Source organism: Artemia sp. Qi Xiang Cuo, chromosome 16, assembly GCF_049724085.1.
Source record: "Artemia sp. Qi Xiang Cuo chromosome 16, ASM4972408v1, whole genome shotgun sequence".
NCBI classification, from domain to species: Eukaryota; Metazoa; Arthropoda; class Branchiopoda; order Anostraca; family Artemiidae; genus Artemia; species Artemia sp. Qi Xiang Cuo.
The window spans coordinates 38,834,765-38,853,604 of record NC_142809.1 but is presented as its reverse complement, the minus strand read 5'-3'; the positions used below and the strand labels follow the sequence as shown (position 1 = coordinate 38,853,604).

Here is an 18,840-nt window from a genome sequence, read left to right as displayed (position 1 = left end):
GTATTTTCCAAGTGTCGCGAATCGATTAAGTTCTGTTCAAGGCACAAGGTCAGTCAGCCTTTCATTCTTGCGCACCACAGTACTTCTATCAGCACAGGTCAGGTTTCGACAGGTTTTGATTCATGTCACTTAACGACAGAATGTCATTCATCTCCATGTTACAGAACAGTCGAGTTGGGGCGCGAATCGGAATCCCGCACTGTGAGAGCCAAAAGTAAATAACCGCAACAGAAGTAGGAAAGTCAAGCGCATCCAATCAGCGTAGACCCCCACGATTTTTCATGCAAACGTTTTCTTCCGGCCGAATCGCCTTTCTTTTCGTACGAAGAAATCAGCCGGAAGAAAACAGACGCGAGGGTCTAGCCTGATTTGAGACCAGCATTGCGCTTATGGAAGTTTCTTACTTCTGTTACGTTATGCACTTCTGGTCAGAGCCTAGCTGGACTCTCGGTTTACACAGATGCGATCTCACGGTTTTTGCATTTACTCACGGATTCTCCCTAATGACAGAGTATTCTACACTTTGTTGGTTAGCGAGACACGTTGAAATATTCAAGTGCATTCGACGAACTATTACATGAAAAAAAAAATATAGACCGTGCAATTGTACGTCGCATCTACGTTAACGAAGATCTGTGTCTTTGAAAAGCCGTACCTGCGAGCGACAAGACGCGAAGCGTCGCGAGCGGCAAATGTTTTCGTATCTTTGGCAACAGTGACAAACCTGGACTTTTTTCTTACCCTTGCCATGGATGTTTTTTTAGCAGGCGGCAACCCTGCCTGTGATGCTTGAATCTTGAATCTGTAAGACGTGTTCTCAGAATATTTTGAACCTCCCTGTACAAATTACAATGAAGACAGAGACCTCACTTATAATTGATTGTGGAGGATATACTGTCAAAACTGGAATCTCACGACTAGATGAGCCTAGGTTTGTTTTAAGTACCCTTTATTTAGGCTAGGCCTAATACCCCAGTACTCAGACAGTGTCAAATCTTGGGACAAATATTTGGTAGCCTTGACCTAAATATTTAGTAGTTGATCACTTTTGAAGGAAACAGCTGTTAAAAGTATATATGTTGGCCTACAATTTAAATTATTGAGATGGAAATTTTCACTCCTAGGCTAGGCCTAATAATTGAGAAGTGCCTGAGTTTTCAAACACCTTTGGTCCTCAGTTTTATAGATTATGAGCAAGCATTCAATTCTGTTGATAGAAGAGAATTAGTAAAGGTTTTATCCTTGTATGCTATACCAGACAAATACATTAAAGTGATTAGCCTAGTGCTATGTACAAGAATAACACTGCTGCAGTTAAGGTAGGAAATGAGGTTAGCAGCTGGTTTTGTATTAAATCAGGAGTTAAGTAGGGTTTTGGGTAAAATTCTACTTTAGTTACTTTTGGCTATCTTGGAAAGGGGTTGGGTTAGGAAGGGATGGATGTAGATGCCAAGGTATGTCCAGGGACGGCACTTTGACGTACCTACCTCCAATCATCCCCCCCTCTATTTACTGGTAAATTACTGCACATTATTAGTTGTTTTTAACTCATATTTCATCCTATATTACTATCATAAATATAAATCACTGCTTACCTTACACAACTTCTGCTTTTAACCTTGTTCATTAAAATATATTCCAAAATCCTGTTTAAATCCTAAGCCATTTAATTTTCAACCCATGCTGACCTTCTTTATGGTATATGAAACCAGGTTTGTTGTGATGTCACACTTGCCTTATCAGAAATCCTTACCCTTAAGGGTAGCAGGCACATGCCAAACAACTCTGTTGATAAGACCATTTAAACTGTATTAATTAAGGAAAGGATTTGACAAGAGAGACCAGTAAAAATAACCTAATCCTTTTTAGAGGACAAATTATGTCATGGGAAGATGTTTTTGAAGTTCCCCTTCCACCCAAACTTAAAATTTTCTAAAATTCTACTTTAGAAGCTTTTAAAATATTTCTAGAGTACTAAAAGATAGAGTGCTAAAAACATCAGAATTGACTTCAGATGACACATTATATCATGGGAACAGGTTTTTGAAATCACGCGTCCCCAAACTCAAAATTTTCTAAAATTCTACATTAGAAGCTTTTAAAATATTTCTAAAGTACTAAAGGATACAGTGCTAAAAATATCAAAATCGACTTCAGAGGACACGTTATATCACGGGAAGATGTTTTTGAAATCCCCCCTCCCCCCAAACTCAAAAATTTTCAAAATTCTACTTTAGAAGCTTTTAAAATATTTTAAATATTTCCAAAGCGCTACAACATAGAGCGCTACAGACATCAGAATCAACTTTAGAGGACAATTTATGTCATGGGAAGATGTTTTTAAAATCCCCCTTCCCCCCAAACTCAAAATTTTCTAAAATTCTATTTTAGAAGCTTTTTAAATATTTCTAAAGAAATAATAGATAGAGTGCTAAAAACATCAAAATCGACTTCAGAGGACACGTTATATCACGGGAAGATGTTTTTGAAATCACCCGTCCCCCCAAACTCAAAATTTTCTAAAATTCTACTTTAGAAGCTTTTAAAATATTTCTAAAGTATTAAAAGATACAGTGCTAAAAACATCAGAATCGACTTCAGAGGACACGTTATATCATGGGAAGAGGTTTTTAAAATCCCCCTTCACCCCAAACTCAAAATTTTCTAAAATTCTACTTTAGTAGCTTTTTAAATATTTCTAAAGCAATAATACATATAGTGCTATAAACATCATAATCGACTTCAGAGGACACGTTATATCACGGGAAGAGGTTTTTAAAATCCCCCTTCCCCCAAACTCCAAGTTTTCCAAAATTTTACTTTCGAAGCTTTTTTAAATATTTCTAAAGCGCTAAAATAAACAGTGCTCAAAAAATCAGAATCAACTTCAGAGGATACGTTATATCACGGGAAGAGGCTTTTAAAATCCCCTTCCCCCCAAACTCAAAATTTTCTAAAATTCTAATTTAGGAGCTTTTTAAATATTTCAAACGCGCTTAAACATAGAGTGCTAAAAACAACAGAATCGACTTCAGAGGACACGTTACCTCACGGGAAGATTTTTTTGAAATCCCCCGGCCCCCCCCACTCAAAATTGTGCAAAATTATACGTTAGAATCTGTTAAAATATTTCAAATAGTTATAAAGCGCTACGACATCGCGCGCTACAGACATCAGAATCAACTTTAGATGACAATTTATGTCATGGGAAGATGTTTTTGAAATCCCCCTTCCCCCCAAACTCAAAATTTTCCAAAATTCTACTTTAGAAGCTTTTTAAATATTTCTAAAGCACTAATAGATAGAGCGCTAAAAACATCATAATAGACTTCAGAGGACACGTTATATCACGGGAAGAGGTTTTTGAAATCACCCTTCCCCCCAAACTCAAAATTTTCTAAAATTCTACTTTAGAATCTTTTAAAATATTTCTAAAGTATTAATAGATAGAGTGCTAAAAACATCAGAATCGACTTCAGAGGACACGTTATATCACGGGAAGAGGTTTTTAAAATCCCCCTTCCCCCCAAACTCAAAATTTTCTAAAATTATAATTTAGGAGCTTTTTAAATATTTCTAAAGCAATAATATATAGAGTGATAAAAACATCAGAATCGACTAGGATATTTACATCTGTTAAGAAGCGACTATTTCAAATGCAGGAAAAACACATACTAAGTTGACCTATCTTTCCAATATATTTATAACCCAATTCACTGTTATCTTTGTTCTACTATTCCCGCCGTTTAACAATGAAACAATTAATTAATGCTTCAACAGATATTACAAGTTACAGCTTCAGTCTGTAAATGACAATTATTGAGATATGTCTTGCAATTTTTGTGATATAAATTTCTGTGGTGGTATCGTTCAATTTCCTACTGTTGAGGCAGTCTTAGGGTTGTATTATAACCATGGCATGTTATTGAGAAGCAGGAATTGCGATATTTGTTGGCAGATTTGCGTAAAATATAGAAATTTGTTCCATTGCCAGAAGTCTAGGCTTATACCTATCCGAGGTGGCCGTGAATATTCTCAGGTAAAGTGTAATTTTTCAAAATCGATCTATGACAAAACATGGATGGCTCGTTCACACCTTTCTAAGCTAGAAAATTTCCGTTTTTTGACGATTTGGCTTCAAATACCGCCTCCAAGGGAGGATTTCATGATCAACAATGTTACTTGCTGTAAACAAACCTTTGTGGATTGGAGCCAGTTCTGAAGAGAGGTTTGTATGTACATATGTCATTCAAACTTCGCTCCTTTGGGAGGAGGAGTCAGTGTTGAGATAGATGAAGCCCAATTTGGGAAGCGTAAATATAATAGTGGTCGGATTGTCAAGGTTAAATGGGTATTTGGTGGAATAGAGCGAGGAACTGGTAATTCATTCATGGTTTCTGTACTGAATAGAAATAGTGCCACGTTGTTGGGAATTATCCAAAACCAAATCCTGCCAGGGACAACAATTATCAGTGACTGTTGGAGGGCCTACGATTGCCTGGCTAGCCAGGGCTATCAGCATTTGTGCGTCAACCACAGCATAAATTTTGTTGACCCTGCAACAGGTACTCACACACAAAACATCAAAAGACACTGGCATGAAGTTCAAGACAATATACCCAGATATGGCAGAAGAGAAGAACATATGGAAGGATATCTGGCAGAGCACTATTTCAAAAAAAATATTCAATCTCCTCGAGAATGCACCATTTCATGAAATATATATCGGAGCTTTATAACCCCAACTAATTTGTTTTTTATGGGTATTATTTACTAATTAATGTTTAAAACGTTGTAACAGAAAATTTGGCAATATACTGTATCTAACCCCATTTGTTCTTAAAGCAATTCAAATGTTTTTGTCCAAATAGTTTAGTGTAGCAATCTTCATTCTTGAAGCTACGAGACGTTATTAGAGTGTAAATAGGGAGGGGGAAAGAGGGGGCAGAAGTACATATTTGACTATAGAATAATTAATAATTGTATATTAGAAATAAACAATCGATATGCACAAAATAGGTTAAGTTTGGTTACTTCTAATTAAATGAAATAAAAAAGGTTAAACATACTATAGTTGAGAAAAAGATTTGGTTTGTATAGTTGCACATTAGGGGGTGGGGGGGGTCAATCATAGCAGAGATGAAATACGTAACATAACCCAGGTACCTCTTTCCCTCCCTAAACCCAAAAAACAACAGTCTAAATATTGTAAACGCAATAGGAAATCACGCTGGGCGATCCATTTGTCTAACAAATACCCGGTTGTCTGGTTTCCTTGTACAGTCTATAGCGGTGGGTTATTTATAATGCACAAGTACCGAATAATCTATATTCGTTTTGAGTATTTTTTTTTGGAAACCCCTTAACATTTTGAGTTGGGTAACCACATAAAACATATTCAAATAGCTTAATCCTATAATGTTGAAAAATTTTGCTTTTCTTTTTTACATCCGAGATTTAAAATATGTAAAAAAATGTTGGAACTTATATAAAAATTTTCTTTCGCGTGTGCAAAGGTTAGTTGAAAGGAGATTTGATAGCGGGGGGGGGGGGGGGGCGGGGGCGGGGGTCAGCAACCTGCTCGCGGTGCCCCTGCTTATACTAATCTAAGCTGGCCATTTCGTTGCAACGTGTTGCACCGGAATAATACTCTAAAATCTGGTTGATAAATTGCATGTCTAACAAATTTGTCTGAGTTTTGTAAAAGGGGGAAACAACCCCTAAAAGTAAAAGATTTTAATAAAACTCATACCATCAAATTTGTGGTTCTTGGCGAATACCCACTGGAAATTCCCCCCGGAAAATACCTCCCCGCAGAAAATATCCCCCCCCCCCACGGGAAATACCCTCACGGAAAATCCCCCTCCCCCCCAAAAAATACCCCCGTGGAAAATAAGGCTTTTCAAATTACCAACCAGATTTTAGAGTATGAAGGGGGAATGGGATGAATGGTAAAGGGGATTTCTAAAACTTTGAATAACCTTTAAAAATTTGTGAGTTATAGCAACAGAACCTTGCAAAATAGATCTTCTGTTTAAATGAAGTACAACAAAATTGTTTTCAGCTTCAAAACTTTGCTCAATCCCAACTTACAAGGTTTTAAATGTATGAAAATACATTTCCTAAATTTTGGAAATAAAACTTTGATATGGCTTATAAGTTCAGCTCAAATAACTGGAATTGCATTTTCAGAACTAAAGCCAGAGAAAAAGAAATAGATAACTGAAAATTAAGGTAAAATGTTGTTTTGTCAAAATTTCAATGGGTATTTCAAAAACATCTTCCCATGACATAAAAAACATCTTCCCATAACATAAATTGTCCTCTAAAGTTGATTCTGATGTTTGTAGCGCTCTATGTCTTAGCGCTTTAGAAATATTTAAAAAGCTTCTAAAGTAAAATTTTGTAAAATTTTTATTTTTGGGGGAAGGGGGATTTAAAAAACATCTTCCCATAAAATAATTTATCCTCTACAGTTTATTCTGATGTTTGTAGCGCTCTATGTCTTAGCGCTTTAGAAATATTTAAAAAAGCTTATAAAGTAAAAATTTGGAAAATTTTGAGTTTGGGGGGAAGGGGGATTTTAAAAACCTCTTCCCGTGATATAACGTGTCCTCTGAAGTCAATTCTGATGTTTTTAGCGCTCTTTGTCTTAGTACTTTAGAAATATTTAAAAAGCTCCTAAAGTAGAATTTTAGAAAATTTTGAGTTTGGGGGGAAGAGGGATTTCACAAACATCTTCCCATAACATAATTTATCCTCTACAGTTGATTATGATGTATGTAGCACTCTATGTCTTAGCGCTTTAGAAATATTTAAAAAGCTCCTAAAGTAGAATTTTAGAAAATTTTTAGTTTGGGGGAAAGGGGGATTTTAAAAGCCTCTTCCCATGATATAACATGTCCTCTGAAGTCGGTTCTGATGTTTTTAGCTCTCTATCTTTTAGCGCTGTAGAAATATTTTAAAAGCTCCTAAAGTAGAATTTTAGAAAATTTTGAGTTTGGGGGGAAGGAGGATTTTAAAAACTTCGTCCCGTGAATTAACGTGTCCTCTGAAGTCCATTCTGATGTTTTTATCACTGTATGTTTTAGCGCTTTAGAAATATTTAAAAAGCTACTAAAGTAGAATTTTAGAAAATTTTGAGTGTTGGGGGAAGGGGGATTTTAAAATCATATACCGTGATATAAAGTGTCCTCTGAAGTCGATTCTGATGTTTTTAGCACTGTATCTTTTAGAGCTTTAGAAATATTTAAAAAATGTTCTAACGTAAAATTTTTTAAAATTTTGTGTTTGGGGGAAGGGTGATTTTAAAAATCTCTTCCCGTGATATAACGTGTCCTCTGAAGTCGATTCTGATGTTTTTAGCACTCTATGTGTTAGTGCTTTAGAAATATTTAAAAAGCTACTAAAGTATAATTTTTGAAAATTTTGATTTTGGGGCGAAGGGGGATATTAAAAACCTCTGCCCGTGATATACCGTGCCCTTTGAAGTCGATTCTGCGTAAGTGATCACTTGATCTTTTTGTACTTTATTAATTTATATATATATTATAAAGGATTATTTTATGTAATTTTTTTTGGGTGGCGGCGGGGGATGTCAAAATCATTGTCCCGTGATATAAAGTGTCCTCTGAAGTCGAGACTGTTTGTTTTATAACTGTTTCTTTTCTAGCTGACGAAAAAGGTAAAACAAATTCTAAATTAAAATTTTGAGTTTGGGGGAAGGGGGATTTTAAAAACCTCTTCCTGTGATATAACGTGTCCTCTGAAGTCGATTCTGATGTTTTTAGCACTATATCTATTAGCTCTTTAGAAATATTTAAAAATCTACTAAAGTATAATTTTTGAAAATTTTGAGTGTTGGGTGAAGGGTGATTTAAAAAACCTCTTCCCGTGATATAACGTGTCCTCTGAAGTTGATTCTGATGTTTTTAGCAATCTATCTATTAGTGCTTTAGAAATATTTAAAAATCCACTAAACTAGAATTTTTGAAAATTTTGAGTTTGGGGGGAAGGGGGATTTCAAAAAAATCTTCCCATGACATAACTTGTCCTCTAAAGTTGATTCTGATGTCTGTAGCTCTGGATGTCATAGCGCTTTAGAGATATTTTAAATATTTTAAAAGCTTCTAAAGCAGAATTTTGGAAAATTTTGAGTTTGGGGGGAGGGGGGATTTCAAAAAAATCTTCCCGTGATATAACGTGTCCTCTGAAGTCAATTCTGATGTTTTTAGTACTCTATGTTTTAGAGCTTTAGAAATATTTAAAAAGCTCCTAAATTAGAATTTTTGAAAATTTTGAGTTTGGGGGGAAGGGGATTTTAAAAGCCTCTTCCCGTGATATAACGTATCCTCTGAAGTTGATTCTGATGTTTTTAGCACTGTTTCTTTTAGCGCTTTAGAAATATTTAAAAAAGCTTCGAAAGTAAAATTTTGTAAAATTTTGAGTTTGGGGGAAGGGGGATTTTAAAAACCTCTTCCTGTGATATAACGTGTCCTCTGAAGCCGATTCTGATGTTTTTAGCACTCTATGTCTTAGTTCTTTAGAAATATTTAAAAAGCTAATACAGTAGAATTTTAGAAAATTTTGAGTTTGGGGAGAAGGGGGATTTTAAAAACATCTTCCCGTGATATAACGTGTCCTCTGAAGTCGATTCTGATGTTTTTAGCGCTGTATCTTTTAATACTTTAGAAATATTTAAAAAGCTTCTAAAGTAGAATTTTAGAAAATTTTGAGTTTGGGGGGACGGGGGATTTTAAAAACCTCTTCCCGTGAGATAACGTGTCCTCTGGAGTGGATTCAGATGTTTTTAGCACTCTATATTTTATATCTTTAGAAATATTTAAAAATCTTCTAAAATAGAATTTTGGAAAATTTTCGAGTTTGGGGGGAAGGGGGATTTCAAAAACATCTTCCCATGACATAAATTGTCCTCTAAAGTGAATTCTGATGTCTGTAGCGCTGTATGTCGTAGGGCTTTAGAAATATTTAAAATAATTTAAAAGCTTATAAAGTAGAATTTTGAAAAATTTTGAGTTTGGGGGGAGGGGGATTTCAAAAACATCGTCCCGTAATATAATGTGTCCTCTGAAGTCAATTCTGATGTTTTTAGCACTGTATCTTTTAGTACTTTAGAAATATTTTAAAAGCTTCTAAATTAGAATTTTAGAAAATTTTGAGTTTGGGGGAAGGGTGATTTCAAAAACCTTTTCCCGTGATATAATGTGTCCTCTGAAGTCAATTCTGATGTTTTTAGCACTCTATCTTTTAGTACTTTAGAAATATTTTAAAAGCTTCTAAAGTAGAATTTTAGAAAATTTTAAGTTTGGGTGGAAGGGGAATTTCAAAAACATCTTCCCATGACATAATTTGTCCTCTAAAAAAGATTAGGCTATTTTTACTGGTCTCTGTTGTCAAATCCTTTCATTAATTAATAGGCTACAGTTTAAATGGTCTTATCAACAGAGTTGTTTGGCATGTGCCTGCGACCCTTAAGGGTAAGGATTTCTGATAAGGCAAGTGTGACATCACAACAAAGCTGGTTTAATATACCATAAATAAAGTCAGCATGTGTTGAAAATTAAATGTCTTAGGATTTAAATAGGATTTTTGAATATATTTTAATGAACAAGGTTAAAAGCAGAAGTTGTGTAAGGTAAGCAGTGATTTATATTTATGATAGTAATATAGGATGAAATATGAGTTAAAAACAACTAGTAATGTGCAGTAATTTACCATTATATAGAGGGGGGGGGAGGCGCGGAGGTAGGTACGTCAAAGTACCTTCCCGGGACAAACCTTAGCATGTACATCCATTCCTGAAAGTTTCATTTTCCTAACCCAACTCCTTTCCAAGATAGCCAAAAGTAACTAAAGTAGAATTTTACCGGGTTTTGTTCTATCCCCCTTTATTTGGATTATTTTGATGGACTTTGTCTTAAGGAGCACAGGAAAGGTGATGGGAGACTACAGAATCAAATGGGGAGGAAAAAGTTGGTATAAATTTAGAATTGTGGCCCCTAGTAAGGAGACACGTTAAGAAAACAATTCTTACTTTAAAATATGTATAATGATCCTAGTTTTCATATTATTCAAGGGGATAACCTTTATCATCAGTCTTTTCTCTTTTTCCAACTTAAAAGAAAAAAAATAACAATTTTTGCCAAGCTCTTGTTGCAATGTGTAAATCTTTTGAAATTTCTGCTATAAAAATTGTTTATTATATATAGCATTCATCTTGGTGGATGAATAATCCACAGGTGGATGAATAATCCACTGGGATTCCAAAAAATATAGGAACCTAACCTAACAATATTTTGTATTTTTGCCACTGCTTTATCTGCATCCTAGTCTATAATTTTCATATCTGCTATCTATAAGAACAATTTATAGCAGCAATTTCAAAATATTTACACATTGCATTGAGAGCCTGGAAAAAATTGTAATTTTTTTCTTTCAAGATGGGAAAAGAAGGGGAAAAGAGAAAAGACTTGATGATAAAGGTTTTCCCCTTGGATAATAAGCAAGCTAGTATCATTATACATATTTTAAAGTAAGAATTGTTTTCTTAACATGCCTCCTTGTCAGGGGCCACAATTCTAAATTTATACCAAAAAGTCTTCTGGACATAGATTATGCTGAGGATTTAAGCATCCTAGATGAAAGTGTGAGCAAAATGAATGAAGTTTTAGAGGTTTTGCAAGTTCAGGGTGCTAGAATAGGTTTGAAAATTAATGTTAAGAAGACTAAGTCAGTAAGGCTAGGAATAAGTGAAGATGAAAAGGTGACATTGGTTAATGAAAAGATTGATCAGGTGGGCAGCTTCAGTTACCTTGGTAGTATTATTATTAAAGATGGTGGGAGCAGTGAAGAAGTTAAAAGCAGATTAGCCAAGGCTCAGGGTGTTTTTTCACAGTTAAAAAAAGTTTGAAAGATTAGGAAGATAAGTCTGCAAACCAAGATTAGCATATTAGAAGCTACAGTGATGACAGTGTTCAATTATGGCTCTGAAGCATGGATGCTCCAAAAAGCAGATGAAGATTTGCTAGTTGTTTTCCAGAGAAATTGCTTAAGGATTGTTCTGGGTACCCAGCTGACTGACCATATTTCAAACAATAGGCTATACAAAAAATGTGGTTCAATACCACTCTAGGGCTATAATGAAAGAAAGGTTGAGGTGGCTAGGGCACATTGCGTGGATGAAGGATGACATATTGCCAAAGATTGTTCTTTTTGGCCAACCATCTAGGGCTAAACAGAAAGCAGTTCATCCTCATCTGGGGTGGGAGGATGTCATTAAGCAAGATTTAAAGGAAATAGGAACTTTGTGGGTGAGTGTAAAAAGGGAGGCTTTGAATAGATTGGGGTGGAGGAGGAGCGTGCATAGCTGTGTTGGCCTCAGGCAGCTTGCTGCTGTGGTGAGTTGTTAGTGGTAGTAGTAGTAGAAAGACAATAAGAAAATAATTCTTACTTAATAACAGGCCTATGCAGAAAAATTGTAGCTAAGCCTAACCCATTTTGAAGGTGTTTCCACTGTACTTTTACTCAACCCTCTTTAATGTTCAGATTATAGACATGTGTTTTCTGTTTCTTGATTTTGTCAGAATTAATTCAATTTATGAGTACACAGGTTGAAAAAAGAATGATACATAGCAAAATTCATAGGAAATATATAATTAAGAAAATTATTTGCATGTTAATGAGGTTGGAGGTAAAGTTTAGCAAAAGTGCCTTCAGAATATGTTAACTAGGCCAATAGTTTTTCTGCATATTCTAAATAACCTAGCCTAAGACTTGCTTTCTTAACATATACACTTCTCAATAGCCCCAATTGATGGCAAAATTCCAAATTAAAGTTGTAGCATATTACACTCCAGAAAAAGCACACATCTACCAAACTTGTGTCAAAGACCAAGACACTCCCACACATGACTCCTTAGATACATAGAGAACAAAACCAAAAAAACTGATACTGGAACAAGTACTGCAAAAAGAGGAAAAAAAAAATCACTATGAGAAGTTTGCAAAGGCTAAAAATAAGTTACAAAATCTCACTAAAAAACTCTATTCAAACTTTGAGTCCAAGCCTGTGGATGATAGCAAGAGAAACCCCAAAAGGTTCTGGAACTACATATCAGAGGCAACGATGTAGTGTTGCCTATAGTAGAGGCCATATGGCTCCAATGTTTTATTATTTTTTTATTTTTTTCCAGAGGCACTTCATATGGAAGGGGTTGTCTTAGAAGCTTCAAAGGGGGATCATTCGATTGGAAATCGAGAGTTCTAGTGCCCTTTTTAATAGTCGAAAATGATTGGAGGGCAACTAGCCCCCCCCCCTGACGCCCACTATTCCCCCAAACACATCCAATCAAAATTTTGAGATAGCCATTTTGTTCAGCATAGTTGATTTCCAGACATAAAATATATTTTTGAGGAGGACACTCCCCCAGAACCCTCAGGGCAAGGGTTTTAAGCTATGCCCTGGGGGGGTATATAAGGTTTTTATAGAAGGCGTTGTTGTAGAAACTTCAAAACAGGCTCAATCAATTGGAAATTAAAGGGCTAGTGCCCTTTTTAATAATCTAAAGTGATTGGAGTGTAACTAGCCCCCCCCCCCCCATGCCCATCATTTCCCCAAACACATCCAATCAAAATTTTGAGATAGCCATTTCGTTCAGCATAGTTGATTTCCAGATAGAAAATATATTTTTCAGGAGGACAATCCCCCCCAACCCTCGGGGCAAGGGTTTTAATTTATACCCTGGGGGCATATAAGGTTTTTATAGAAGGCTTTTTCGTAGAAACTTCAAAAAAGGCTCATTCTATTGGAAATTCAAAAACCTAGTGCCCTTTATAATAGCCGAAATTGATTGGAGGGCAACTAGCCCCCCCCCACGCCCAGCATTCCCCCTAACACATCCAATCAAAATTTTGAGATAGCCATTTTGTGAAAGGCACCCCCCCCCCCCCGCCCATCATTCCCCCAAACACGTCCAATCAAAATTTTGAGATAGCCATTTTGTTCAGCATAGTTGATTTCCAGATAGAAAATATATTTTTGAGGAGGATACTCACCCACAACCCTCAGGGCAAGGGTTCTAAGTTATGCCCTGGGGGCATATAAGGTTTTTATAGAAGGCGTTGTCATAAAAACTTCAAAACAGGTTCATTCAATTAGAAATTAAAGAGCTAGTGCCCTTTTTAATAGTCGAAAATGATTAGAGGGCAACTAGCATCCCCCCCCCGCGCCCATCATTTCCCCAAGCACCTCCACTAAAAATTTTGAGTTAGCCCTTATGTTCAGCGTAGCTGATTTCCATATAGAAAGTATGTGTTTGAGGAGGAAAATCCTCCACAAACCGCAGGGCACGGGGTTTATGTTATGCCCTGGGGTCACATAAGGTTTTTATAGAAGTTGTTGTCGTAGAAACTTCAAAACAGGATCATTCGATTGGAAATTAAAGGGCTAGTGCCCTTTTTAATAGTTGAAAATGATTGGAGGGCAACTCCCCCCCCCACTCCCATCAGTCCCCCAAACACATCAAAGAAAAAATTTTCAATATCCATTTTGTTCTGCGTAGTTGATTTCTAGATAGAAAATATATTTTGAGGAGGATAATCACCCACAACCCTCATGTCAAGGGTTTTAAGTTATGCCCTGGAGTCATATAGCGTTTTTATATAACGTGTTGTCGTAAAAACTTCAAAACAGGATCATCCGAGTGGAAATTAAAGAGTTAGTGCCCTTTTTAATAGTCAAAAGTGATTGGAGTGTAACTAGCCCCCCCCCCCCACGCCCATCATTTCCCCAAACACATCCAATAAAAATTTACAGATAGCCATTTTGTTCAGCATAGTTGATTTCCAGATATAAAATATATTTTTGAGGAGGACACTCCCCCAGAACCCTCAAGGCAAGGGTTTTAAGCTATGCCCTGGGGGCATATAAGGTTTTTATAGAAGGCGTTGTTGTAGAAACTTCAAAACAGGCTCAATCGATTGGAAATTAAAAGGCTAGTGCCTTTTTTAATAGTCAAAAGTGATTGGAGTGTAACTTGCCCCCTCCCCCCCATGCCCCTCATTTCCCCAAACACATCCAATCAAAATTTTGAGATAACCATTTTGTTCAGCCTAGTTTATTTCCAGATAGAAAATATTTTTTTGAGGAGGACAATCCCCCACAACCCTCAGGGCAAGGGTTTTAATTTATACCCTGGGGGCATATAAGGTTTTTATAGAAGGCGTTGTCGTAGAAACTTCAAAAAAGGCTCATTCGATTGGAAATTCAAAAAGCTAGTGCCCTTTTTAATAGTCAAAAGTGATTGGAGGGCAACTAGCCCCCCCCCCCTCCCACGCTCATTATTCCCCCAAACACATCCAATCCAAATTTTGAGATAGCCATTTTGTTCAGCATAGTTGATTTCCAAATAGAAAATATATTTTTGAGGAGGACACTCCACCACAACCCTCAGGGCAAGAGTTTTAAGTTGTACCCTTGGGGCGTATAAGGCTATTATAGAAGCCGTTGTTATCGAAACTTCAAAACAGGCTCACTCGATTGGAATTTCGAAAGGCTAGTGCCCTTTTTAATAGTCGAAAGTGATTTGAAGGCAACTAGCCCCCCCACGCCCATCATTTCCCCAAACACATCCAATCAAAATTATGAGATATCCATTTTGTGAAAGGCACCCCCCCCCCCCCCCGCCCATCATTCCCCCAAACACGTCCAATCAAAATTTTGAGATAGCCATTTTGTTCAGCATAGATGATTTCCAGATAGAAAATTATTTTTGAGGAGGATACTCACCCACAACCCTCAGGGCAAGGGTTTTAAGTTATGCCCTGGGGGCATATAAGGTTTTTATAGAAGGTGTTGTCTTAGAAACTTCAAAACAGGCTCATTCGATTAGAAATTAAAGAGCTAGTGCCCTTTTTAATAGTCAAAACTGATTGGAATGTAACTAGCCCCCCCCACACCCCTCCTTTCCCCAAACACATCCAATCAAAATTTTCAGAAAGCCATTTTGTTCAGCTTAGTTGATTTCCAGATATAAAATATGTTTTTGAAGAGGAGACTCCCCCACACCCAACAGGGCAAGGAATTTAAGTTATGCCCTGGGGGCACATAAAGTTTCTATAGACATCATTGTCGTACAAAATTCAAAACATGCTCATTTGATTGGAAATTAGAAAACTAATACCCTTGTGAATAGTCGAAAGTGATTGGAGGGCACCTCCCCCCCCCACTCCCACCATTCCCCCAAACACGTCCAATCAAAATTTTGAGATAGCCCTTTTGTTCAGCGTAGTTGATTTACAGATAAAAAATATATTTTGAGGAAGACTCTCCCCCACAACCCTAAGGGCAAGGGTTTTAAGTTATACCCTGGGGGCATCTAAGGTTTTTATAGAAGGCGTTGTCGAAGAAACTTCAAAACAGGCTCATTCGAATGGAAATTAAAGAGTTAGTGCCCTTTTTAATAGTCAAAAGTGATTGGAGTGCAACAAACCCCCCTCCCACGCCCATCATTTCCCCAAACACATCCAATAAAAATTTACAGATAGCCATTTTGTTCAGCGTGGTTGATTTCCAGATATAAAATATTTTTTTGAGGAGGAAACTCCCCCAGAACCCTCAGGGCAAGGGTTTTAAGTTTTGCCCTTGGGGCATGTAAGGTTTTTATAGAAGGCGTTGTCGAAGAAACTACAAAACAGGCTCAATCAATTGGAAATTAAAGGGCTAGTGCCCTTTTTAACAATCAAAAGTGATTGGAGTGTAACTAGCCCCCTCCCCCCCACGCCCATCATTCCCCCACACACATCCAATCAAAATTTAGAGATAGCCATTTTGTTGAGCATAGTTTATTTCCCAATAGAAATTATAATTTTGTGGAGGACAATCCACCACAGCCCACAGAGCCAGGTTTTTAAGTCATGCCCTTCGGGCGAGTAAGGTTTTTATATAATATGTTGTCGTAGAAACTTAGAAAAAGGCTCATTCGATTGGAAATTCACAAAGCTAGTGCCCTTTTTAATAGTCAAAAGTGATTGGAGGGCAACTAGCCCCCCCCCCCCTCCCACGCTCATTATTCCCCCAAACACATTCAATCAAAATTTTGAGATAGCCATTTTGTTCAGCATAGTTGATTTCCAGACAGAAAATATATTTTGAGGAGGATACTCCCCCACAACCCTTAGGGCAAGGGTTTTAAGTTATGCCCTGGGGGCATATAAGGTTTTTATAGAAGGCGTTGTCGTAGAAACTTCAAAACAGGCTCATTCGATTGGAAATTAAAGAGTTAGTGCCCTTTTTAATAGTCAAAAGTGATTGGAGGGCAACAAACCCCCCTCCCACGCCCATCATTTCCCCAAACACATCCAATAAAAATTTACAGATAGCCATTTTGTTCAGCGTGGTTGATTTCCAGATATAAAATATATTTTTGAGGAGGAAACTCCCCTAGAACCCTCAAGGCAAGGGTTTTAAGCTATGCCCTGGGGGCATCTAAGGTTTTTATAGAAGGCGTTGTTGTAGAAACTTCAAAACAGGCTCAATCGATTGGAAACTCAAAAAGATTGTGCCCTTTTTAATTGTCAAATGTGATTGGTGGGCAACTAGCCCCCCCCCCCCCCTCCCACGCTCATTATTCCCCCAAACACATTCAATCAAAATTTTGAGATAGCCATTTTGTTAAAGGCACTCCCCCCCATGCCCCTCAGTCCCCCAAACACGTCCAATCAAAATTTTGAGATAGCCATTTTGTTCAGCATAGATGATTTCCAGATAGAAAATTATTTTTGAGGAGGATACTCACCCACAACCCTTAGGGCAAGGGTTCTAAGTTATGCCCTGGGGGCATATAAGGTTTTTATAGAAGGTGTTGTCATAGAAACTTCAAAACAGGCTCATTCGATTGGAAATTAAAGAGCTAGTGCCCTTTTTAATAGTCAAAAGTGATTGGAGTGTAACTAGCTCCCCCCCCCCGACACCCATCCTTTCCCACCACACATCCAATCAAAATTTTCAGATAGCCGTTTTGTTCAGCGTAGTTGATTTCCAGATAGAAAATATATTTTTGAGGAGGACACTCCCCCACAACCCTCAGGGCAAGGGTTTTATGTTATGCCCTGGGGTCATATAAGGTTTTTATAGAAGGCGTTGTTGTAGAAACTTCAAAACAGGTTCATTCGATTGGAAATTAAAGGGCTAGTGCCCTTTTTAATAGTTGAAAATGATTGGAGGGCAACTCCCCCCTCCACTCCCATCATTCCCCCAAACACATCCAATCAAAATTTTGAGATAGCCATTTTGTTCAGCATAGTTGATTTCCAGACAGAAAATATATTTTGAGGAGGATACTCCCCCATAACCCTTAGGGCAAGGGTTTTAATTATGCCCTGGGGGCATTTAAGGTTTTTATAGAAGGTTTTGTTGTAGAAACTTCAAAATAGGCTCGTTCGATTGGAAATTAAAGAGCTAGTGCCCTTTTTAATAGTCAAAAGTGACTGGAGTGTAACTAGCCCCCCCCCCCCCCCGCCCATCATTCCCCCAAACACATCCAATCAATATTTCAGATAGCCATTTTGTTCAGCATAGATGATTTCCAGATAGAAAATTATTTTTGAGGAGGATACTCACCCACAACCCTCAGGGCAAGGGTTCTAAGTTATGCCCTGGGGGCATATAAGGTTTTTATAGAAGGCGTTGTATTAGAAACTTCAAAACATGCTCATTCGATTGGAAATTAAAGGGCTAGTGCCCTTTTTAATAGTCAATAGTGATTGGAGTGTAACTAGCTCCCTCCCCCCCCCCACACACATCTATCCCCAAAACACATCCATTCAAAATTTTGAGATAGCTATTTTGTTCATCGTAGTTGATATGCAGATAGAAAGTACATTTTTGAGGATGACACTCCCCCATAACCTAGAAGTCAAGAGTTTTAAGTCATACCTTGGGGGCATTTACGGTTTTTATGGAAGGTTTTGTCGTAGAAAATTAAAAACAGGCTCGATCGATTGGAAATTAAAGGGCTAGTGCCCTTTTTAATAGTAGAAAATGATTGGAGGGCAACTAGCCCCCCTCCACTCCCATCATTCCCCCAAACACATCCAATCAAAATTTTTAAATAGCCATTTTGTTCAGCATAGTTGATTTCCAGACAGAAAATATATTTTGAGGAGGACACTCCCCCGCAACCCTTAGGGCAAGGGTTTTAAGTTATGCCCTGGGGGCATATAAGGTTTTTATAGAAAGCGTTGCCGTAGAAACTTCAAAACAGGCTCATTCAATTGGAAATTAAAGAGCTAGTGCCCTTTTTAATAGTCGAAAGTGATTGGAGTGTAACTAGCCCCCCCCCCCACGCCCAACATTTCCCCAAACACATCCAATCAAAATTTACAGATAGCCATTTTTTTCAGGGTAGTTGATTTCCAGACAGAAATTATGTTTTTGTGGAGAACACTCCCCACAATCCTCAGAGCAAGGGTTTTAAGTTATGCCCTGAGGGCATATAAGGTTTTTATAGAAGGCGTTGTCATAGAAACTTCAAAACAGGCTCATTCGATTGGAAATTAAAGGGATAGTGCCCTTTTTAATAGTCGAAAATGATTGGAGGGCAACTGCCCCTCCCCCCACGCCCATCATTCCCCCAAAAACATTCCAAACAAAATTTTGAGATAGCCATTTTGTTCAGCTGAGTTGATTTCCAGATAGAAAATACATTTTTGAGGAGGACACTCCCCCACAACCCTCAGGGCAAGGGTTTTAAGTTATGCCCTGGGGGCATATAAGGTTTTTATAGAAGGCGTTCTCCTAGAAACTACAAAACAGGCTCATTT

The 18,840-nt window shown here is 37.4% G+C and overlaps 1 protein-coding gene across 1 annotated transcript in view; it reads left to right on the top strand.

The window, feature by feature from the left end:
- The first annotated feature begins 801 nt into the window (after positions 1-801).
- Positions 802-18,840, top strand: part of Arp6 (Actin-related protein 6) — a 67,027-nt gene continuing 48,988 nt past the window's right edge. Inside the window, exon 1 of the mRNA XM_089102000.1 lies at positions 802-931. Within this exon, the coding sequence (XP_088958126.1) occupies positions 852-931 (80 nt within the window). The 5' untranslated portion in view covers positions 802-851. The remainder of the gene's footprint in view (positions 932-18,840) is intronic.